Here is a 25,160-nt window from a genome sequence, read left to right as displayed (position 1 = left end):
TAGCGATGACTTGGGAAAATTCAACACCCAACCGTGACTTTGTAGAAACTGTGTAACAGTCTGAATATGTTGGGATAGCAGGACCGCAGATGGTGCCTTCAGCAGAAGGCCGTCTAGGTAGGGGACAATTGTTATGCCCTTCTGTCGCAATAGACCTGCCATGACCGCCATGATCTTGGTAAAGACTCTGGGAGCAGAAGCTAGGCCGAAGGGGAGAGCCCTGAATTGAAAGGGCGCCCTTCCTACTGCGAACCGAAGGAGACTTTGGTGTCCTTCCCAGATTGGGACATGTAGGTAGGCATCCTTGATGTCTATTGATGCCAAAAACTTCCCTTTTTCTATCCCTGCTATCACAGAGCAAAGGGATTCCATGCGAAACTTTTGAACCTTCACCCGCTTGTTTAGAGACCGAAGATTCAGTATGGGGCGGAAGGATGCGTCTGGTTTTGGCACCAGGAAGAGGTTTGAATAGAAACCTCGCCCCCTTTCTAGAGGAGGAACCTGAACTATTACTTGAGCAGCCAGGAGCGTTTGCATGGCCTCCTGAAGTGCTACACGTCTGCGGGGGCATGAGGGGGGAGGAGTGACGAAGAACCTGTGAGGGGGGAGTGGGCCAGATCTATGACATAGCCCCGGGACACAACTCCTCGAACTCAGAGATCCGTCGTGGATTTCCACCACTGATCCCTGAATTGAAGAAGTCGTGCCCCCACCTGATTCGCCCCCTGAAGACCTAAGTCACGCGGAGGGCTTGTCCGCTGGACGAGCAGAACCTCTCCTTGCCGTACCTGTACCTCCTCTGCCTCTAATGGCTGAAGATCTAGGTGCTGAGGAATGTCCTTGACTAAGGGCACCTCCCCCTCGGGAAAAACTCCGAAAGGAACAAAATCTACTATGACGGGGTCTGCTTGAAACCGTACGTAGAGCTGTACTCTTACCTCCCGTGGTCTCTTGAATAACCCTTTCGAGCTCTGCTCCGAACAGAGTAAGCCCATCAAAAGGTAAATTCTCTAAAGCTCTCTTAGAGTCTGCGACCACCGACCACGTTCGTAACCATAGGTTACGACGAGCTGCTTTAATCAGAGCCGAGGCCTTAGCATTCACCGAAACTGCATCCATGGCAGCGTTCGCCACATACTCCGAAGTTTCCAGTACATGCTCTGCTAGATCTAGTAGCTGTGTACGCGGAGTGTTATCTCTGAGGCCCCTAATCAAAGCCTCCATCCATAACTGCACGGCCTTGCTGGCCCATGCTACGGCCATATTAGGCCTAAACATACTTCCCACAGCGGTATAAGCTGAGCGAAGAGCCAGATCACACTTCTTATCAGTGTAATCTTTAAGGGTTATCCACTCTTGGACAAGGATAGCTGAAGATGAAGCTTACCGGGCTACCGGGGTGTCCACCTTACGTAACGTCTCCCATTTCACTGTATCCTCAGGAGGCAGCGGATAAAGGGACTTAAACTTTCCCGGCATCATAAACTGTTTATTTGGCTTGCGCCAAGCTTCAGAAATAATTTCTAACATTTCTGGAGAATGCGGGAAAATAGCTAACTGAGCCTTAGGTCTTTTAAACAGGGATATACCCTTAGGTGCCACGGGTTCCGGGTCAGCGAACCCTAAGGCATGTCTGATACCCAAAATAAGACTATCCACACTCGTGGAGCCAGAGTCAGCATCATAGATAGCCTCACCCTAAGGGTCAATATTTACCTCACCTTCCTCGGCTGAGGAGTGATCAGAAAACTGATCTATTTGCAGATCTGCCTCAGTAACGGCCCTCTTACCCCTCTGGGGAATAGATACTGGCCTGTCTTCCCCGTGAGTGGACCCTGCCTGTGATGTGGGAGTATTCTCGACAGACTGGCTGCCTGCAAGTGTAAGTGTGGTAGTGTTGTCACGTACCTCTATTGCCCGCAGCATCACGGCCGTCATTTTCTCCATAGCCGAAGAAAAGGACCGCATCCAGGGTGGTTCCACCATTGCAGAGGATCCCTCCTGGGCTGAATTGTCACGCCTCTGAGCGTCCGCAGTACAAGCTGCGCAAAGGGCGTCTCGGTCTGTGTGGGCAACAGCAAGTTTATCGTTACATTTTGAACAGGCAAAATATTATTATTACTATTATCATTTATTTGTTGGGCGCCACAGGGTTTTCGCAGCGCCTTACATAATACGAACAGTAGACCATACAGGGTAAACATCACAGAACAATAAACACTAAGTACCAATGCTTCGGAAACTCCGGGCAAAATACACTGCAGTAGGCACAGAAGCACCCTTGCCTTTTGCTGTCCCCTTCTCCGCCATTGTTCTGCTTCTTAAAATAATTCTTAAAAGAAATGCAGACAACTTAAAGCGACAAAACAGAAGAGATCTGTGCTAGGTAGTCTCTGACAGAGCACCACTCCCAATAAAAGCAAGTTCAAAATAGTACTGTCTGTGAAAATCTCTTAACTGAAATGACTCACAAGAACATACAATCCCTCAATATACAATCTCCCCCAATCCTCACTTATGACACAGTGTAGCGATTAGGGCCTGTAGATTCTATCCGGGAGAAGAGAGGCAGAACAAGGCTTGGTGTAACTGCAGAGCTGCACGCTGTAATGGCGGCCAGTCTCCTATGCCCGCGCAGGAAAGAAGCGCTTTCACTCCTACCCTTCCTGCTGTGTCACTCTCTGCCTCCCGAGTACTCACTGGCGCCATCCTCCAATGGCCGTCAGGAGTGAAAAACCGCGGCCAAATCAAGAGTGCCCAGCGCTTTTGACAGTCTGTGCCTAGCGCTTCTATCGGGGTGTGCCCAGCGGTACCGTCCGGCAGAGCAGCCGCTCACCTCAGCGAGTGTTAGCGCTGCTTCTGCCCTGTATTGTGCTCTCCCTATGCTCGTTGTCTAGGGGAGCAGAGCTGCCGGCCAGAGGACTCCTGTCGGGGAAGGAGAGGCTTACTCACCACTGGAGCTGCTGCTTTGGTGTCCCTCACCGAATTTAGTCCCCAGTCTGCACCAACACTAACATTTCCTATTAAAGTGGCCCCTATTGATAACTGCCGGCAGAGGTGCTGGTAACATGAGCGCTAGGCTTCACCTACCTGCGCTGGGATCCAGAGTGTGTAGAGCTAAGTCCTGCTCACTCTGCTGGGCTACTAGGATCCCGCGCTGCACCTATAAGGATTAAAAATAAAAACATGAGAACTATAACTAAACTGAGTATAGGCAGGAGCCTATACTCCAGTGATCGAACTCTAGGTCACTTACAAAAAAGTGAGGATCTCTCTGGAGAGGAGGGGCATAGCAGGGGAGGAGTCTCAGAATTTAACAGTTTAAGTGACAAGAACTCCTGACCACCTTACTATACCCAATGTCTCGCAGTGTCCCCCAATGGAAGGAAAGAGAAAGAAATGTATTTTGTTCTGCAACATGTTTAAAAACTGTTCTTGGATTTAAAACACACAAAAAAAAATATCAACACAAATACATCTCGAGAGCCCTGTGTTTGAATTATGCTACATCTGCCATTTTTGGAAGGAAATTAAAAAGTACAATAACTGATTTGTTATCAGCATGAACCATTCAAGACCAAACAGATCAAATACTTAGGTAACACTATAATGGCAGAGCCACACTTCAAGCAGCCTATGCATCTTTCCAATTTGGAATGAAATTCAAAGTACAATAATCTGATTAATCAGCAGGAATTGAGCAAAACCAGCATGAGTTAACAGGCCCAACATTTAGGTTTAGCTGTATTAGCAGAAAGGATTCAAACCTCAAGCAGCCTATGTACTATTATCACACACCTAATGTCATTAACTGCTACTAAGCAGATATAAACATACTGCATAGCAGGTAAACATAGATGAAGACCAACTGTGCTCTAAATAAAGTTTAGAGCATTCATTTTAAAGCATGAACTGTTTTTTCTTTCCTTTTTTAAGCTTTAATTCAAACATATATAGGGCAGAGTTAGACTAATAAAATACTTTGAAAAATGTGCAAAAATTCTACAAACAGAAAATTTATAAAATCGCCATAATCCATCATGTTTTGATCCATGGACATGGAGAAGAAATGGCTTACATCATCAAAACAGGAAAGGCCCCATACACAATACAATCAACAAAGAATGTTTCAGATATCTCCCACTTCATATGCTTTCTGTGGCAGACACAAGCAATAAGACACCTGCTTTAATAATAAAGATCTGATGGGAAATCTAACTACCAAAGTTATTCCCATATAGTAAAAATCTTGTCATTTTCATATAGTACAGGACACTGGATTTAACCTGTATTGCATCAATATACCACAAAATGTACCTTTGCATGTAAAGCACAAAAACAAAATGTTACACATTTGTTGATTTCAAAAAAGAAACTAAATAATTTAACAGAATAAATAAATGTCCAAATCTCCCTTAAACCAACCCTTAAGTAACCCTCAGATATCCACATTTGTTGGTTTGACTTTTTGAAGTGACTAGCCCATATCTCACTGGCTTTATGTACTTCAGCACAAGTCAAATAAGCAGGAATTTTGTTTTGTGTCAAAAATTAACTCACCTTTTTTTTTTTAATTTAAAAGGGACACCAACTTTTTTTATTTGTACTTATCTTTGTGGAATTGGTGTTCAAATACTGTCTGGATTATTTACATTGAGCAGGAGCAAGTCAGTCAAATCTAAAGTCAGCTGGATCTTTTAAGGAGTCAGTGACGTACACGCCTTGAAAACAATAAACACAACTCTCAAAAGTTTGGGGCCAGCAGTAGTTTCTTTTTTTTAGGCGCATTAGTTACTTGGCTCTTGGGAATTGTCTAATCCGGTTTACTTAAATACTTTTAAGAGCCAGAGAGTGTGTGCATTCATATTCAGTGGTCAGCTAAACAACAGAATTCAGGGCAGCCAGAAGTCAAACAGGTTTTTAAATTCAGGCAAGGACCATACAATAAACGTAGACTACAAGCAGGGGAGGGCTGGCAAATTTTAGCCTGAGGGGCAAGACTCGACTCGGCAGCCTATTTTCAATGAAAGAAAATGTAGGTGGCCCAGTGACCCAGCCCAAGGTAGTCCACTATGGGACTGGCCCGGGGAGCAGATGCCCTCCTGCCCTCCAGCCCAGCCTGCCCTTGGATAACAGTAATTTTAACAGTCACTGAACGAATGAATGAACGAACCATTGTTATAAAGGTATTGATCGCCAAGAAGGCTCGGAGCGGTCATGTAACCGCACTGGCCCACTAACTTGTGCCTCAGAGAACAAGCAGCTGACAGAAAACATTAAGTCCCGGTTGGGGTGACAGAGAGATGCGCATTTCCCTGGATTTAATGTTAACATTAAGAAGACTTTAAGTGCTGTAAAGTGCGGCACATGTTGTGAGAGTGATCAGCATTTCAAGCAATGCAGACAGATGGGCTACAGCTCCTTTAAGTACATTAAGATACAAAATAGCAATTGAAATATACATATGTTGAGAAATCAAAAATAATGTTAGTGAATAAGAACTGTGTCAACAGTGCTTTCAAAATTGTAGGTTAATATGGTACTCACACTCAGAAAGTATACCAAATACGAAGACATTTTTAAACACCCATATGTATTACATCTAAGAGACTTTTGTTAAAATGGCAAAAAAAACACACAAAAAAGTAAATTAAATGTAAACTAAGAAATAACTAACCCATAGATGGCACTCAATATACCTAGACTCCAGCAGCTGTTTCATATGGCTGCAATCCTCCAACAAAAAACCCCCAAAAGAAACAGCGCTCATAGGTCTAGTATACAAAGACTGGCAATAAGCCTCACAAAACAAAATAAAAAACGTATCTGTGAATCATTGTGCTCTTTGGTTATATATTTGGTTACATATTTATATGCATTTTTTATACATGTTTTTAATGTGCATAATAAAATTGTTGATATTGCTGGTTATGATTCACTGACACTGTATTCTATTTATTTTTTATTTTGTTGTGGGAGGCTTTTTGACAATCATTAAATACTATACTTATTAGTGTGGTTTCTTTTGATTTTGTTTGTTGTTAAAGGGAGTACTAAATCCAAAGCATACAAGGTATGAAATATAAAGGTGTGTGGGTATGAAGGAAGGAAAAGATAAAATTTTAGAGAACAAAATAGAGTGCCTACATTACATCATATTGTACATTTAAAACCAAATTAATTAAATGCTGGTTATGTTATCTACAGAAGACAGTTACCTTAGTTGTTGCTCTCGTTTTATCTCCTCTGCTGTCAAATTGTAGAAGTCATCGGGTAAGTCAAATTTTGCAGCTTGAACTGAAGGTGCAAAGACCCGCGATTGCCTGTCAAGAGTGGCCCTTATAGGTTCTCCACTTAACAAACAATCCTGATAGCGTTGCAAGTCATCCAAACTCTTAAGTGCTTCACTGCCCAATACATAGAATTCATCTTGCACTTCTAATAAGGTTAAGTGGAAAATATATTGAGGGTTAGATAAGAGATAAGTGCAACATTGTGACTAATATAACCAAACAAACACTAACGAACACTATATATATATATATATATATATATATATATATATATATATATATATATATATATATATATCTCAGGGAGAAGCTGTCAAATGTTACATAGTTATTTAGTATCGATAAAGTAACCTATTAGACCACATAATGACAAATCGATAAATATTGAAAACATAATTTTTTGGTTGTACATAATTGTTTGACTGCTGGAAAGAAATCTCGCCATAACACAACACGACAACGCTGCAAATCTTATATTCTAAATAGCATTTTTGGTCTATTTACCAAATCAGTGACAGTCAATTCCCCAGCTCTGAAAATTACGACACAGATTACAGAGACATTAAAATAGCGGACTGCATAACAGCGACACGGATAAAATATCTTACTTACAGCAATAAGAAAAATACAAACTTTAATAGGAAAAAAAAATAGAAAAATACATCACATCTTATTGCTGGTACTGGTCTGTTTGTTGAACAACTATGAATTTCATTTTTTGTATTATGGGCTATGCACAGCTTTTTAATTTTTTATTATTTATTGTGAATTGAGTGCATCCTCATGTATATTTTTGTAATATATACACACACACACACACACATATATATATATACATAATATACATACATACACTTTATATATATATATATATATTATTATTATTATTATCATTTATTTGTTGGGCGCCACAAGGTATCCGCAGCGCCGCACACAGTACTAACAGTAGACTATACAGGGTGAAACCATACAGAACAATGAACAAAAAGTACCAATACTTCAGAAACTCCGGCTAGTCATATGCAGTAAAGACGGAGCGGAAGAACAGGCATGGAGACAGGAGGGGAGGGGGCCCTACTCATACGAGCTTACATCCTAAGGGAGGGTAAACAGACCAGGCACAAGAGGAGCCAGTTGAGGCAAGAGGAGAGAAGGGAGGATGAGCTAAAGGGAGGAGATGGGGGTTAAGTAGATGGTTGGTAGGCTTTGAGGAAGAGGTGAGTTTTGAGTGCACGTTTGAAGGAGCACAGAGAAGGAGAGAGATGGATGGAACGAGGGAGGTCGTTGCAGAGAAGGGGGGCTGCACGTTGGTCCACGGTGTCAAAGGCTGCAGAGAGGTCAAGGAGGATGAGTACGGAGAAGTGACCCTTGGATTTGGCTCATAGGAGATCATTAGTAACCTTGGCCAGGGCAGTTTCGGTAGAATGGAGGGGGCGGTAGCCAGATTGGAGAGGGTCAAGGAGGGAATTGTCCACGAGGTGCCTGGTTAGGCGACTGCAGACAATCCGCTCAAGTAATTTGGAGGCATAGGGGAGAAGAGAGATAGGGCGATAATTAGCAAGAGTGGTGGGGTCAAGATTGGTTTTTTTGAGGATAGGAGAGATAAGAGCGTGTTTAAAAGAGGAGGGTACTACACCAGAGGAGAGTGATAGGTTGAAAAGGTGTGCTAGGTAAGAGCAGGCCGTTGGAAAGAGAGAGCGAAGGAGGTGGGAGGGGATGGGATCGAGAGGGCAAGTAGAGGGTGGAGAGGAAAGAATAAGGGAGCGAACTTCTTCACCGGTTGTAGGGCTAAAGGAGCACCAGAGTTGGTTGATTGGGGGAGGTGAAGCGATGAGGGTGGCGGGAGAAGGGGAGGAGGAGATGTTCAGTCTGATGGCTTCAATTTTGGAAGAGAAGAAAGTGGCGAAGTCAGAAGCGGAGAGGGAAGGCGGGACAGGGGGGGGGGGAGAGGAGAGAGCTGAAGGTGGCAAAGAGGTGGCAGGGATTGGAGGACTGAGAAGAAATGAGGGACTTAAAGAAGGATTGTTTAGCGAGGGAGAGGGCAGAGGAGAAAGAAGACAGTATGAATTTAAAGTGGAGGAAGTCAGCCAGGGAGCGAGATTTCCTCCAGAGGCGTTCAGCAGTGCGAGAGCATCTTTGGAGGAAGCGGGTGAGTTTTGAGTGCCAGGGTTGGGGAATAATGCGGCGTCGGCGGATAGAAGAGGCCGGGGCAACAGCGTCCAGGGCAGCGGTGAGGGAGTGATTGTAGAGAGAGGAGGCCTGGTCGGGACATTCCAGGGAGGGAAGGGGTGAAAGGAGAGTTTCGAGAGAGGAGGAGAAGGAGGTGGGGTCAATAGCATCCAGGTTATGTCTAGTGAGGGTGGCTTTGGGCGAGGCAGTAGCAGGGGAGGAGGACAGAGTGAAGGAGAGGAGGTGGTGGTCAGATAGTGGGAAGGGAGAGTTGGAGAAGTCAGAGAGATCACATAGATGAGAGAAGACAAGGTCAAGGGAGTGACCAAGACAGTGGGTGGGGGAAGAGGTCCACTGAGTAAGGCCTAGGGAGGAGGAAAGGGCAAGAAGTTTAATGGTGGCGGGGTCAGAACAGTTGTCAATAGGGATATTAAAGTCGCCAAGTATGATGGAGGGAAGGTCAGAGGAAAGGTAGTGGGGGAGCCAGGCAGCGAAGTTGTCAAGGAAAAGTGAGGAGGGGCCTGGGGGACGATAGATGACGGAGGCACGCAGGTGGATGGGGGAGAAGAGACGGATGGAGTGTACTTCAAAGGAGGAGAAGGAGAGGGAAGGTAAAGAGGGAATGACACGAAAAGTGGTTAGGGGATAGGAGGAGGCCCACTCCGCCTCCTGGACACTTGTCTGGTCTGGTGGAGTGGGTGAAGGAGAGGCCCCCGTAGGAGAGAGCGGCGGGTGAAACGGTATCAGAAGAAGTAAGCCAGGTTTCAGTGATGGCAAGAAGATTAAGAGAATTGGAGATGAAGAGGTCATTGATGGAGGAAAGTTTGTTGCAGATGGACCTGGAGTTCCAGAGGGCACAAGAGAAAGGGAGGGAGGGAAGAGGGGAGATGCGGATGAGATTATCAGGGTTGATGGAGCGAGGGGGAGGGTGAGGGGTGGGGCAGTGAGAGTTGGGCGATAGAAAGGGGCTAGGGGAGAGGATGGGTATAGGAAAGGAGCGGGGCGGCATGGTGAGAGACAGGGGGGACTGGGAATGAGAGAAGGGGCAAGAAGAGGGTAAGGGCAATTAGCGCAGAGGTGAAGGCAGCAATGGGGGCCAGAAGTGGGTCAGAGTGGTCTAGTTAGATATGGGCTGACAAAGCAGAGTAAGACAAGAAAAAAGGAAGGACTGCAGAGAACAATGAAGTGGAGCAGGAACAAAAAGGCAGTGGCAAACACAATTTAAAATGCCGTAAAAATAAAATAAAATGGAGATAAATTAATTAAAGTGCAAATACAATTACGGTAAAATACACTAAAGATCTCCCTCTCACTAAAGATAAAATAAAATGGAGATAAATTAATTAAAGTGCAAATACAATTAAGGTAAAATACACTAAAGATCTCCCTCTCACTAAAGATAAAATAAAATGGAGATAAATTAATTAAAGTGCAAATACAATTAAGGTAGAATACACTACAATAAGATGAAATTAAATTGAAGTAAAATAAGTTAAAAGAACTTAAGGTAAATTTTAAAATGAAAAATAAGGTAAAATACACTACAATAAACTACATAGACTATTCTACCATACGCTCGGGCCTTGCTCAATGGTTATTGACATTCCCGCACTTAACTAATGAAATTTTGCTTAAAAACTTAAACATCTCGATCAGATTACTCCCAGCCTCTACATATGTAGAAATGTTCCTCAACATATTTCACAGGGGATATATATCTCCACATCGCAGATGGCTATGGGTCTGTCAGATAATGATAGGTGTCCTAAATGTGGGATGGGAGGGGCAGACTTGTTTCATTGTTTCTGGGGATGTCCGGTTATTAGAGGGTTCTGGATACGCGTGTGGAGGTTCGCTACTGCTGATCTGGTAAATTATCTCCCTTTCACACCAGACTGGGCTATATTGGGCATTCTCCCACCAAATACCCGCACATCCAGAGGTGGCAGATGTCTGCTGCTGATTATTTCGGCAGTGGCAAGAAAATGCATCCTCCACATGTGGATCCAGAGCACATCCCCCACACTGGACCTCTTTAAAGTAAAAATGTTCTTTGCCATGAAAATGGACTGGTTGGAAGCCTCCCTCCAAAAAACAAAATACACAAGGAGATTTTTTGACACTTGGGAGAGCTTTGTTGGCACTTTTTCAGTCCCGCTGAGAGAACAAATACAAAAATGTTTTCAACACACCCTTTGGTACGAAACTAGAATATTCATGCAAGACCCTCCTATCTTTCTGGACTAGGAGAGTGCTTGTGTTGCCCCGGTTTCTCCAGGCTTTTGTATCTTATGTGTGATATCATATTTATAGTTCACTTCAGTAACTCACAGATGACGACTTTCCTCATACTATGTGTCATGGTTCATGATTATTAAGTATAAACATATCTTTGTTCTAATTTATTTACTGATGTGTACATGTTTGACATTCTTCAATAAAGAAATATAAAAAAAAAAAAATACACTGCAATAATATAAAATTAAATTGAAGAAAAATAAGTTAAAAGATCTAAGGTAAATTTTAAAATGAAAAACACATGGTAGTAAATGTAATGTATGGCCGCAGAGAGCCTATACCAGGAGGAACAGGAGAGTCCAGGGAGTCCAGAGATCAGGGTAGTCCACAGGTAGTCGTGGGAGCAGACCGGAGGGACCAGTCACGGGAACAGTCCCAGGAACAGGTTCAGATCAGGAACAAGTGAGGCAGGAGTTCCTGAGGGTCGCAGGGCAGGGGATGCCCAGGGTCCAGGTGGGAGTCGGCAGCAGATATCCAGGGAAGTAGACCAGGTGGCGGGAGTCTGGGCTGCGGGAGACCAGAAGCAGGAGATCAGGCGGCTGGAGACCAGGTAGCAGATGTCTCGAGGAGAAGGCAGGCAGGAGACAGGCAGCGGGGGACACCAGGAGACCGTCCCGAGGAGATGGCAGGCGGGAGACAGGCAGCCGGCGTCCCGAGGAGATGGCAGGCGGGAGACCAGGCAGCAGAGGTCACCAGGAGACCGTCCCGAGGAGATGAGGTCGTGAGGAAATGTCAGGCAGAAGGAGCCCTCCGGGAGTGGTTAGAGCCAGGCCAAGAGATGCTGGAGACCGAGGAGCAGATGAAGGACAGCTAGGCTGAAGCCGGGGGGCTCGAGTAGAAGATAATTACCGGAGAGATCGCCGGAGGGAGTTCAGCTGGATGCGAGGCTACGTGAATCTTTAACTAGCTTCCCCTTGACCAGTGATCATACACAGCCACCACATATATATATATATATATATATATATATATATATATATATATATATATATATAAAATTTATTTCAAGGTGGGGATGTAAATGGTGTTATGCCACTTTTCCTATTGCCTTCATTGTAAAGCTATCTGTTTCCGTTCCTATTTAATCTTTTTACACTTCCCTTTTGCAGCTACTATGTCTCTCCCCCCCTTCTCACATATATCCACATTTATTCAATTACAATGATCAGACTCAGAGAAAATAAGGCATGATTTTGTAGTGTATTTTATAATTTTATTACAATGCTATTTTTTTTTTCTAAGCCTGTACTGATCTATTCATGGTAAATGATAAAATATGGACAAAAGTGTTCAGACGCTTGACCATTATACCAAAAGGGACTGTAATAACATGTTATTCAATTGCATATACTTTAATATGGAGTTTGCAGCGAAAACAGCTTCCACTCTTCTTGGAAGGCTTTCCACAAAATGTTGGACTGTTAATGTGGGAATTTGTGCCCATTCATTCTGTAGAGCATTTATGAAGTCAGGCACTGATGTTGGACGAGAAGGGCTGGCTCGCAATCTTCTTTCTAGTTCATCCCAAAGCTGTTCGATGGGGATGAGGTCAGGGCTCTGTGCAGGCAAGTCAAGTTGTTCCACATCAAAGTATTTGTGGTCCTTGCTTTGTGCACTGCGGCACAATCATGTTAGAATAGAAAAGGGCTTTCCTCAAACTGTTGCCACAAAGTTCGAAGCATAGCATTATCCAAAATGACTTGGTATGCTGCAGCATGCCCTTCACTGAAGATAAGGGGCCTAGCCCAAAACCTGAAAAACAGCCTTATACCTTTATTCCTCCTCCACCAAACTTCACAGTTGGCATAATGCAGTCAGACAGGTAATGTTCTCCCGGCATCCATCAAACCCAGACTTGCCCTTCTGACTGCCAAACAGAGAAGCATGAATCGTCACTCCACAGAACACGTTTCCACTGATCCACAGTCCAGTGTCGGTGTGCTTTACATCACTCCATCCGACGCTTGGCATTGGTTTGATTCCATTAAGCTCTCACCGCACAGTTTTTGTGCTTACATTAATGCCAGTGGAAGTGTGGAACTCTTCAGCTATGGAATCAGCAGAACTTTGGCTACTTTTACGCACCATGCGCTTTAGCAGTTGTTGACCCAGCTCTGTGATTTTACGTGGTCTTCCGCTTCATGGCTGAGTCGCTGTTGTTCCTAAACGCTTTCACTTTCCAATAATATCACTTACAGTTGACTGTGGAATACCCAGCAGGGATGAAATTTCACAAACTGTCTTATTGCAAAAGTGGCATCCTATCACAGTACAACGCTTGAAGTCACTGAACTCTTCAAACGACTAATTTTGTATCACGAATATTTGCAAATGAAGACTGCATGGCTAGGTGCTTGATTTTATACACCTTTGGCAACGGGTCTGATTGACATACCTCAATTCAATAATTAACAGGTGTCGGCAAATACTTTTTGTCTATATAATGTATAATATATATTTATCATAGTTAGTGGTCAAATCCCATTTTACGCATTCTGAAACCCAACGGAAGTGTACGCTTCTGCAATGACTACCGTGATCTAAATAATGTGTAAGTTTGATGCCTTCCAAATGCCTTGTGTGGAAGAGCTCACTGATAGGCTGAAAACTGCACTGTAACTTATCACTTTCGATTTAACAAAAAGGTATTGGCAAGTGCCATGAAAAGACGCCTTGTCTTTCAATGGCACTTGTCAATAAAAAAATTTTTAAATCTAAAGAAAAGAAAGCATTTTCTGCACCGGAGGGGCTGTTCCAATATGAGAGGTTACCACTTGGGTGGAATGGTGCACCCGCCACCTTTCAGAGAATGATGGATAAAAATCTAAGGCCCCATAAACAATATGATACTGCTTACCTTGATTATGTAGTCATCCAAAGTCCTGATTTGTCGTGCAGACAGATGCGTCAAATGTAGGAATATGTGCGGATGGTAAAGATGGTAAGGAACATGCTCTTAATTATGTAAGCAAGAAGTTGAATGGGCACGAGGGAAATTATGCCACAATTGAAAAGGAAGCCCTGGAAACACTAAGGTGTTACTTTTTGGGCCGAAAATTTAGGTTATTCCCAGATCATGCTTCATTGAAACGGATGGCTGAGAATAAAGAAACTAATGGAAGAATAACCAGGTGGTTCTTGGCTCTGCAAAATTTTAAAATTCTTGGCATAGGCCAGGAAGCCAAACAACCAATGCAGATGCATTGTCCAGAGTTCATTATTTGGGGTCTACAGATGTATCGCCCCACAGGTCGAAACAAGAAGGGGGGATATGCGATTGAAGCACCGGTAAATTTGTTAAAGGCAGATAGAAACCGATCAGCCACAACATTAAAACCACCTGCCTAATATTATGCAGGTCTCCAGCGTGCCGCCAAAACAGATCGGACCCATCGAGGAATGGACTCCACAAGACCTCTGAAGGTGTCCTGAGGTATCTGACACTCGGGGGGTGATTGTATCAATGTTATTCACATCACTTGTCAGTGGTTTTAATGTTGTGGCTGATCGATGTGTATATAGTCGTGGCTAACAATATTAGCACCAGTGCTATTGATTCTAATATTCCATAATTTCTTCCATAGAAAAGCAGAAAACTATAGCGTAATCCACAAAGAAATCCTTAAATGGGACGGACACAATTAATGGCACCTTTTAGAAGTAGTTAGAAATAATTAGATTATTAGCAGCTTTGGAATTGAACTCATCGGTGGTGAATAGCAGATGCTTTCAATATAAAAATCACTCACTAAACGAGCTTGAATAGAGAAAAGTACTCATTCTCCTGTTTTGTATTACTGTGTGTAGTGCAATGAGCATAGAGAAAAGAAAGAAAGCCAGAGAATTGTAGAACTGAGAACTGAGTAGGTCAGACAGAGGACTGTCCATGCTTAGCTATAATCTTCTCAATCTCAAGGCTACAAAAAATCCAGATACCTTGATATTCCCGTTTCCAAGAAAAACACTTGATCAATGTTTGCTGCTCAGGATTGTTTAAATAGGAAAAAGCACCTTGATTAACTACAAAATGGATTCAAGCTGACTTCCAGAAAAGGTACAACAGTTTCAACTCTCATCATTTGTCGCAAATTCAATGAAAGTAGGTTACACGTTAGGAGGCCCAGGAGGGCCCCACTGCCGTGAGAGAAATAAAGCACAAATGGAATTTGCCAAAACACATGTAAACAAGCCAAATTCCTTCCTGGAGAATGTCACGTAGACGAATGAGACCTTTTTGGTAAAGCACATCATGTCTGTTACAAGCTGCGAAGTTACTTAATATGGCTCGCTCTGTTCTTCTGTCCCAGCTGGTTGCTAGGCAATCATGAATCTGCTTTGTTGCAGTTTATTTACTGACGATTACCTGTTGCCTGCAGCTGAATGTTCTCTCACTGCCGCCCGTCTCAACCTTTGGCTTTGTTTCAGGACCTCCTCGCTCCCTGCCCACCCTGACCTTTTGGCTTATCTCTACTTATTCCTGCTCACTGTGTACCGCAAACACTTGCATCCTCTCTGGTCATTCCTTTGTATAATGCTTGGAGTAATACTATTCAGTCTGCCAGTGGTGGTGCCTTGAATGCGTCATCACAGTATGTGGTCTGGATGGTAATCCCCTAGTTTGGGGTAGAATTTTGAGCAGGACTCCACCTATACATTTATCCATTGGACATCTGCACTCCGAACAGTTGTCTCTGTTTTTGATTCATTGTCCCACAGTCACTCTCATCCTAGGTCATCTGTAGTTATATCCTCATAATTCTCTTACTGATTGGACTAGTGGAAAAATGATTTGTTTGGTGGTCAACTTGTGCAGTCTCTTGTCTGTCATTACCTGTTTGGGTGATTCATCCTGCTCCACAAGGTCTTCCTCAACCCTATCATGACTTTGAAGTATTTTCTAATTTCACAATTTACGACTGTACTATTGAATTATTTCATGGAGACAGGTTACCTAAAGGAAACTTTTTGCCTTATCTTCTCCCAAAAATAAAATCATTGAAGAACATATCCAAGAAAATCTTCATACAGGCTTTATAAGTCCATCCAAGCCAGGTTTCTTTTTTGTTACTAAAAAATATGGGAGTCTTCTACCCTGTACAGATTCCAAGTGGATGAACAAAATTACCATTGAAAATACAAATCTGTATACAAATATAAATTTGACCAGGTTAAGGGAACTACAATATTCTCTAAGGTAGACCTCAGTAGATCATTAACTTAAAAGATGGAGAGGAGTGAAAACCACATTTAATAGACAATCTGTTAGGAACCCCTCCAGCCAGTACATCAACACCTGGAGTCTGCTCTGAAGTCTGGTGTTCACTGGTGGTGGGGACAGACTTGGCCGCAGACAACAGAGGGTCGTGAGTTGTGCACTGACTGGGGAGAACCCAGCGATAGAGTATAGGAGTAACCAGCAGAGTGAAGTCCAAGCAAGGGTCGAGGGACGGCAGCAAACAGAGTATCTAGTAGACTAGCCGAGGTCAGAGGTCACAGGCGAAATGACAGCGTCAGAATCCAGGCAATAAATCAAGGGGCACAGGCAGACAAGCATAGTCAAATATTCAAGCAAGGGTCGGCAACGGTAAACAGGATCAAAGATAATAAGGTACAGAGAGGGAGCAGGTTACAGCACTGCAGCAGGAACTATAACCGGCAGTGAGGCCCAGTCCTCACTGCCTTAAATACTATGATGGGCGAATCAGAAAGGAGGAGGACAGGGCTGATAATCAGCCTCAGGAGGCTGCTGATTAATTACTAGCTGGGAACTAGCATAGGTCATATTACAACCAGGAACATGTACGAATGACAATATAATCATGCGAGAGCTCCCCCTGGAGTTGGAGGATGTCCCTACAACCTCTACAAATATAACAGTGCATTGAAACTAATGCACGTGCTCGGCTGCTACCTCACGCCAGGATGCGGCTTACCGCCGCGGCTCGTAACACAATCTATATTATGTGAATACCTTATTATGCCCTGTGGTCTTTCCAAAGCTTCAGCAGTCTTTCAAGATTTAATCAATTTTTTTTCATGATTTCCTGGGCAAAGTTGTCGTCGTTTATCTTGGCAATATCCTGGTCTATTTCTCTTCTCTAGAATTATAATGGGTCCATGTAAAAAAAAGTTTTCATAAGCTTCGGGAGCATCAGTTATTTGCAAAATTGGAAAAATGCTAGTTTGAAGTTGTCAAAGTTTCATTTCTAGTATAAATAATCTCCCCTGAAGGGTTCTCCATGGATCCCAGTAAATTCTAGGTCAGTCTGGATTGGGTTCCACTCACCAACCTAAAAGCTATCCAAATGTTTTTAGGATTAGCCAAATGCTATAGGAGATTAATTCAGTCATTTTCAGTCTAGATAGCACCCATATCACTGCCTTGACTAAAAAAACGAGTTGACATTGCTGATTGAAACCATCAAGCCTTGGAAGCCTTCATTGCCCTAAAAAGAGCGTTAATTGCTGCTCCAGTGTTCGTCATTCCTATGTCAGTGCAGGGGCTCTCCTTTCTCAAGTAGACCCAGTGGATAAAAGATTACATCCTTGTGCCTTTCTTTCCCGCAAGTTTATGACAGCCGTATCCAATAATATCTCCTTGCCATTAAAAAGGCCTTTGAGGAATGGAGGCAATGGTTAGAAGGAGTAAATCATTCTATTACAGTTTTTTCATTCAACTTTGCTATCACATACTGACCTGGCTCAAGAACCTCAAAGCCGACGTCTTATCTCAAAGCTTTCTTCCTAGGCACAATCTAATCCTGCATCATCAATTTTAGCTGTCTCACACAAACCCCATCTACTCAATTCTTGTACGTACAAGATCAAGCGCCTTCAGCTCAGCTATTATTTGTTTCCGAAGATCTTAGAAAAAAACGATGTTGTCCAAACATCATTCTCATAAAACCTCAAGTCACCCTGGTACTTTTAAAATGCAGAAACAGTTGTCCTGTTCAGTCTGGTGACCATCAGTGAAACATGACGCGAGAGAATTTGTTTGGAAGAATCTTGTGGGATATGTTCCACAAATAAGGCTCCAAGGAATGTTCCATATGGTCGACTTATGCTTCAGACTGTTCCCAGCAAACTCTGAACTCATATCACTATGGATTTCATTGTCGAATTCCCCATATCTGATGGTCATTATACTATTTGTGTCATTTTTGATCGATGTGGCAAAATCATTCATCGTGTCCCACTTACCAAGTTACCGAATGCTAAATCTGTGGCCTCTCTTTTTATCCAGCATGTATTCACACCTCATGCACTGCCTTTTGATATAGTGTCTGACAGGAGATCTCAATTTGTTGTTAAATTCTGGAAGTCTTTTCGATCCCTGTGGGGCATTAATCTCAGTTTATCCTCTGCCTATCACCTTCAATCTAACAGCCAGACTGAAAGGGTGGCACAGTCCTTGTGAGGTTATATTTCTAAATGTCATAATAACTGGATTAAATATTTACATATGCTGAATTTGCATAAAGTAACTCCTGTCTGTCTTCTTCAAATGCCTTTCCAGTATTTGAGTATTTGATCAGCATACTAGGGCTAACTCATTATCTCACCTCATGCCCACTAACCTCCTTGAAGTACAAAAAAAATGCTATATGTTTTAAGTCCATTTGGAGGAAAGTCCAAACTGCCTTTTTATATGTTTATTTCCGCTCCAAATATTTTTGGGATCAAAATCGCAGAACATGTTCTTTTAAAGTGGAGGATACAATAAAGAGGTCTGGCCTCCCTCTCTAGTGTCTCCACTTCATCCCTCTCTAAGTAGTCTTTCCCCATATGATCCTGGGCCTTCTGTTTTCCCGAGTCCCATACAGTTCTAATGGCTCCCATATCAATAAGGGTTCCTACTCCCACTGGCTCATCATGTCTATCCTGGGAGTCTAAATAGAAAAAGTCCCTGTGCATGTCAGGTTTCCATCTCAGAGTTTCATAAAAGTACCTATTTTTACAGTCCCGATGTAAAGATAAATTGGCCACCACAATATTTGCGGTTTATTTGGAGTGAGGGCTATAGTCCTCTTAGTCCAACTCCTGGTGAGTAGGTAGAGGCTTAGGGTCTGAGTCATTAAGGAAAGTAAGGCAAAAAAAGGAGTAAATGCTCTCCGGGACAAACCATGTTACAATGAAAGGGGTCCAAATGAGTTTATTATTTTGCACATAAGTTAAATACTGGCTGTAGTTTCATCTAGCACACAAATACTTGATAGCTTTATTTTTACACTGAAATTTCAAGTTGATCTAGGACATGCACTATCCCAACTTTAAATCTGTCCCCACATTTTAAATTTACCTCCTCCTCCAATGCAACATGGTTTTTCCCAGATACAAAATGACTCCTTTTTTATGCTTTACCAATGGAGAGACTAAGGACCTGAGTCATTAAGTAGAGTAAAGAGAGTGGAAAGTTCTTAGCGATGCGTTGATGGTGTGCATTCCACCTTGGAACGCGCGCTACTTTTTGTTTCCTGTTCAGCGTGAAATGTTGTCCCAACTGGTTTCGTCACTCTTGTGACTATTTTTAAGGGCTATCTGGGTAGTGTTTGAAGGTCAAGTCTTATATACCTCATTGAATAAGTTTGGCAGCTGTGATTGGTCATTCAATTAGCCATAAACAATCCAATAATGCTCCATCTTGAAAAATAATTATGTCCTTTTGGCAAAGTGAATATACAATCAATAAAGGCATGCAATTGGATATATAACCATGATTAAAAGGGGATGGTTACAGAAAGATAAAAACAGGAAAGTAAAAATATAAAATAGAATCAAATAAAAAAATAGAAAGATGGATTTTAATGAAAAATATAAAAAAATAAAAATAAATATAAGTAAAAATAAATATAAATATAAAAAATAATAAATTAAATTAATTTGAAAGCTGGAATCATGACAACATGGCATAGGAATTGTTAAAGTCTACAGGTGCTGATAAGTATAGGTCATACAGAAAGATGATTACATCTAAAAAAAAATAGTTTTTTGTACATAGGCATATAATATATATGTATATATATATATATATATATATATATATATATATATATATATATATATATATATATATACACACACACACACACACAGAAAAAGGGGTGTAATTCTGTAAATAAACCAACAAAAATGGTGTGTATTTCGTACATACATTAAATGGCATGGTTACTGTAAATGTCGCATACTCTAATTATAGACAACAGTTGTTAAACACCGTTAAGTGGATAAATGTTGCATTGGCCTCATTGGTTTATGGGAGCACTTAGTAGGCGTGAGGATTGATCGATGGTCTGAAGACTCTACTTTCTCCAGTCTCCTACAGTACCAGGTATTCTCCTGTCTTACTTAGGCAGGGTACTAACCTGGCTGACCCCGTTTCGTTTCCAAGGTCGGAAGGGTTTAGGCTGATGGAATGGTGGTTTGACCATAGGTAGCGGGGATTGGTCTTTATCTCTCCTTTTGCCTCAAAATGCATCCCATTACCTCAAAATCAATGTTTAATCCGTTGGAGGCCAGTGTTTTTAACTCAAATATATGTTTCATTTCCTCCTTATTAATTTTCTTTGTGACATCACCTCCCCTCCAGTCCCTATTCATAGTTTTGATGCCCATGAATGATAGGAAGACAGGTTCTTTATTATGTTTTACTTTGTAGTGTTGTGAGACACTATGTGTCTCCAACCCTTTCTTGATGTTTCTAGTGTGTTCACCAAGGCATACAGACAGTGCCCTAATTGTCCTTCCTATATATTGTAAATGTCAGGGACATTCAAGGAGGTAAATCACGTCCTTGGTGTCATATGTCATGAAGTCTTTGACGGTGTATACTTTTCTTGTTTTGTTGGATTTGTATTGCTGAATGGGTTTAGTGCTTCTCTGTCCATGATTCCTACATGTGATGCATCGCTTGCAAGGATAGAAGCCTTTAGATTGGTGTTTAGAAGTGAGGGTTGGATTTGTTTATTTGGGGCAATGAAACTGCTTACTAATTGGGTCTTAAGATTGGGTGCCTTTCTGAAGACCATTTTAGGTCTATCCAATAGTGTGCTCTGTAAGTCTGGGTCTTGTAGCAAGATGCTCCAATATTTCTTAACTAAATTTCTACAAAGAAAAAAAGAATAATAACTGGTGAAGGCACACCTCAGATATGTGGTAAAAGTGTCAGCAACAAAAGATTAATACCAACATGAGACCCACTTCTAAATAAATAAAAGCACACTCAATTTTGGACTTTGGAAAAACACACAAAAACAAATTTTTATTGATATGTATTAAAATGAAATATAAAAAGTGAAATATTAAAAATTTGGTGTATGAGACAAGCTCAGAGGTATTTTAAATATATGACATTCATGAGGCTCTATCCCTGGTGTAGTCTAATATAATAATGTAATATGTAGCAAAATATATGCTATTCTTAATAATTGTGACAATACATCAGGACAGCTCTGTATGAAAATCTTGGAGATCAGAATACGGATAGTGAAATTCTCTGAAGAAGCTACTCTTTCAAATATTTATGTAGTCACTAGTTAACCAAATGTAAATTCATAGTGCAGCTAATTAGTAAACTTATTCAATCTGGGGGTAAATGTATCATACCCCGGTTTTTTCAACTCGAAGGAGATCGGCGTCTTCGCAGCTAAAATTTAAAGGGGCAATGGCTTGTAAAGGCAAACTTGCAGTTTTTCATCTTTCCAGTGCTTCTGGATGATGTGCTCGACTCTTTTTGAATCATTGCTGTATTGATTTATGAACGGGACATTAAATTCAACAGCTGGGGCATTCTTTTTACAAAGGATACTAGTCCTGTCTGTTTCCCTGACAGTTGCTAGGGCCTGCTCAACTGTTTCCTAATTGTCGTTCCTCCCAAGAAACCTGTTCTTGAGTAGTTCTGCTTGGTTATTGAAATCCTCTATTTTGGAACAGTTGCGCCTTATTCTTGTGAATTGGCCTTTAGGTATATTGCGCATCCAATTGTTGTGGAGACTGCTTGTTGATGAAATAAATGAATTGGAGTCTACCTCTTTGAAAAATGTTTTGGTTTCAATTCGATTTTGTTGGATGTAGATCTGTAGATCCAGAAAATTGATGACCTCTGTGCTGGTGTCTGCAGTGAAGTGTAGGTTCAGAGCATTAGAAGTGATATGGTTAAGGAAAAGGGTAAGTTGGTCTTGGGGTCCTGTCCAGATGAACAGGACGTCATCGATGTATCTATACCAAAGATGCAAAAATTGGAGAAACGGATTGTTGGTCCATATATTGTTGTTCTCCCAGACAGCCACAAACAGGTTCGCGTAACTGAGCGCAAATTTCACGCCCATTGCTGTCCCGCGAACCTGTCTGTAGAACTGTCCTTCGGACCAAAAATAGTTGTGGTTTAGTGTGAACGAAATGGCCTAAACTAGAAAATGTATTTGTTGTGCTGGAATGTTTGATTGATGTGTGAGAATATCTCGAACATGTGCGCATCCTGTTGTGTGCTCAATGACAGTGTATAATGAAGTGACGTCACATGTGGCCAATGTGTACCCTTCCTTCCAAATGGTTTTGTTGAGAATTTCTAACACATGCCCTGTGTCCCTCAAATAACTTTTTTGTTGAGACACTAGGGGTTGGAGGAATGAATCTATGTAGCTTGAAAGATTTGAGGTTAATGACCCAATCCCTAAAACAATCGGTCTCCCCGGTGGGTTTTGTAGGCTTTTGTGTATTTTCGGTATTTGGTAAATGACTGGGGTTCTTGGGAATTTGACATGGAGGAAGTCCAACTCTTTTTTGTTTAGGATGCCTATTTGAAAAGCTGGTTTAAGAAGTTCCAGCAGTTCGTTCTGGTATTATACAGTGGGGTCCAACTTTAGGGGTTCGTATGTAGTGGTGTTCCTTAGTTGTCTGTTTAATTCCTCTAGGTATTTTTCTTTATCCTGGATGGTAATTCCCCCCCCCCTTTATCTGCTGGTTTAATTATTAGGCCGGGATTTTGCTGAAAATCTTGAAGTGCTTGTTTCTCTTTTTTGGTGAGGTTGGAGTCCCTGATATGTTCCTTCTGAGTTTTCTGAAGTTTGTCTAGATCCGTTTCAACCAATTTTTGAAATGCTGTGATAAAGGGTCCTTTGAGATGGTGTGGGTAGAAAGTGGATGGTGCTTTAAGCTTGTCACGGGCACGAGGAGTCTTTGCCCAGGATATCACCAGATGATGGTCTTACCAGAGTAATGTAGCTGGTACTATGGTTCTCTGGTAGCAGGGTGACAACGGAACAGGAGAAACAGCAGATGGTGAGAGAATGCTCGAGGAAAGTCTATGACTAGCAGCAACTGGTAATGAGTAGATGAATGTACACGAGGAACCAGATGGACAAGGAACGTGAGGAAAGTCAGTGGTCTGCGTATAGCAAGTTGTACCACTGCTATAATGAGGAGGAATGTCCAGGAGTAGCGAGGAGGTAGTGAGAGTCAGCGGTCTGCGTATAGCAAGTTGTACCGCTGTCTATAGTGAAGGAATGGAATCCAGGTGAAAGTAGGTAACGGGGAAGTCAGTGGTCTGCGTATAGCAAGTTGTACCACTGCTATGTGAGAGGATACTGGAACAGGTGAAACTGTAAACAGGAGTCAGTGGTCTGCCACTAGCAAGTTGTACTACTGAATATATATGTGAGGAGGTGCACGGGGAGAGACTGCAACACAATATATACACGGGCACCTTGACTTAGATCCACAGTAATATGCACAATATAAATGTATAAATGACTGAACAACACTGCCAATATAGAAAGTCTCTTGAAGTAATCCGGCATGAGATAACACAGTCAATGATGGCAGTAGAGTCAGCAGATAGTACACTCCAGAGGAGAACCAACACAGTCAATGATGGCAATAGACTCAGCGGATAGTACACTCCAGAGGAGAACCAACACAGTCCAGCAAGGTATGCAATACACAGCACAGTCAATGGGAAGTATGCATACCGTGGTTCAGGAGAAGGCAGTCAGACAGGAGTACAGAGATACCTGAAGGGCAGGAGGCCAGCAGGATACAAGTCCCTGGATGGGTGAAGCAGGGGTCTAGCAGGTGCAGCGCACAGGTAGGTAGACCAGCAGGGAACACAGGAAGGCGTGGAGAGCGGATCAGCAGTAGATGGATGAGTAGCGCTGAGAAGTAACAGCAGCGGGTCTCTGCGGGAACACGGAGGTAACCAATAGCAACCAGCAGGTGCAGTAACGATGGGACACCGGAGCAGAGTTGAACTGGAACAGATGATCACGGAGAGTAGCGGGTAGCAATAGTGGCAGCAGACTCAAGGAAACACGGTAGAGTAGACAAGGACTGAAGACTGAAGCGCACAGAGGCAGCGGATAGGAATCAGCTAAACAGTCACGATGAAACACAGACGGGTTGCAGGTTGAAGACTGTAGTGCACGGAGGCAGCGGATAGGAATCAGCTAGCAGTCACGATGATGAAACACAGACGAGTTGCAGGTTGAAGCCTGTAGTGCACGGAGGCAGCGGATAGGAATCAGCTGGCAGTCACAATCATGAACAGGTGAGTGGATGTGGTTGAAGCCTGTAATGCACGGAGGCAGCGGATAGGCATCAGCTAACAGTCCCAATGATACATGGTAGAGTTGAAGTGATTAGAAGACTGTAGAGCACGGAGGCAGCGGATAGGAATCAGCTCACAGTCACGATGATATAGTAGATGGTAGAAGTGGTATGGGAACCACAGTAGCAGAAGTGGTTTGGAAACCACAGAGGTAGAAGTGGTTTGGAAACCACAGGAATCAGCAGGGCTGAATGAACAAGGAAACACAGGAACACCTTCAGAGACTCATGGGGAATGAGACTCCAAGATCAGGCAACGTGGTGTTGACCACAGGTGCTTAATATAGGGAGGTTGCCTGATCTGCCAATTAAGTTAAAGGAACATACACTGAAGGTTTGGAAAGGGCTGCGCATGCGCAGTCCCTCAGGATAGAGGACGTCCACGGTTCCTAATAGTCCGGGAAGAAGCACTCACAGTCCGGTGAGTGACAGTACCCCCCCTTTTAAAGGTGGGCACAGAACGCCTGGAACCGGGCTTGTCCGGATTTTTGGAATAAAACTTCTTCAGAAGGGCAGGAGCATTAAGATCTTCAGCTTTGATCCATGAACGCTCTTCAGGACCAAAGCCCTTCCAATGAACGAGGAAACGGAGGACTCCTCGCGAAATTTTTGCATCCAATACCTCAGTAATCTCGAAATCCTCCTCCTGATGAACTTGAACTGGCTGCGGTGCTGAGGGAGGAGTCGAGAAACGATTGATAATAAGAGGTTTGAGTAAGGACACATGGAAGGCATTGGAAATCCGAAGATTCTTAGGAAGAAGAAGTTTAACACATACTGGATTGATAACTTGAATGA

The 25,160-nt window shown here is 42.6% G+C and overlaps 1 protein-coding gene across 1 annotated transcript in view; it reads right to left on the bottom strand.

Moving 5' to 3' along the window:
• Positions 1 to 25,160, bottom strand: part of UBXN6 (UBX domain protein 6) — a 128,098-nt gene that overhangs the window by 46,956 nt on the left and 55,982 nt on the right. The window contains exon 9 of the mRNA XM_075204737.1: positions 6,219 to 6,438. Within this exon, the coding sequence (XP_075060838.1) occupies positions 6,219 to 6,438 (220 nt within the window). The remainder of the gene's footprint in view (positions 1 to 6,218; positions 6,439 to 25,160) is intronic.

This window comes from Mixophyes fleayi, chromosome 1 (assembly GCF_038048845.1).
Source record: "Mixophyes fleayi isolate aMixFle1 chromosome 1, aMixFle1.hap1, whole genome shotgun sequence".
NCBI lineage: Eukaryota > Metazoa > Chordata > Amphibia > Anura > Limnodynastidae > Mixophyes > Mixophyes fleayi.
The sequence above is the reverse complement of the archived record's forward strand: the minus strand, read 5'-3'. Positions and strand labels throughout refer to the sequence as shown.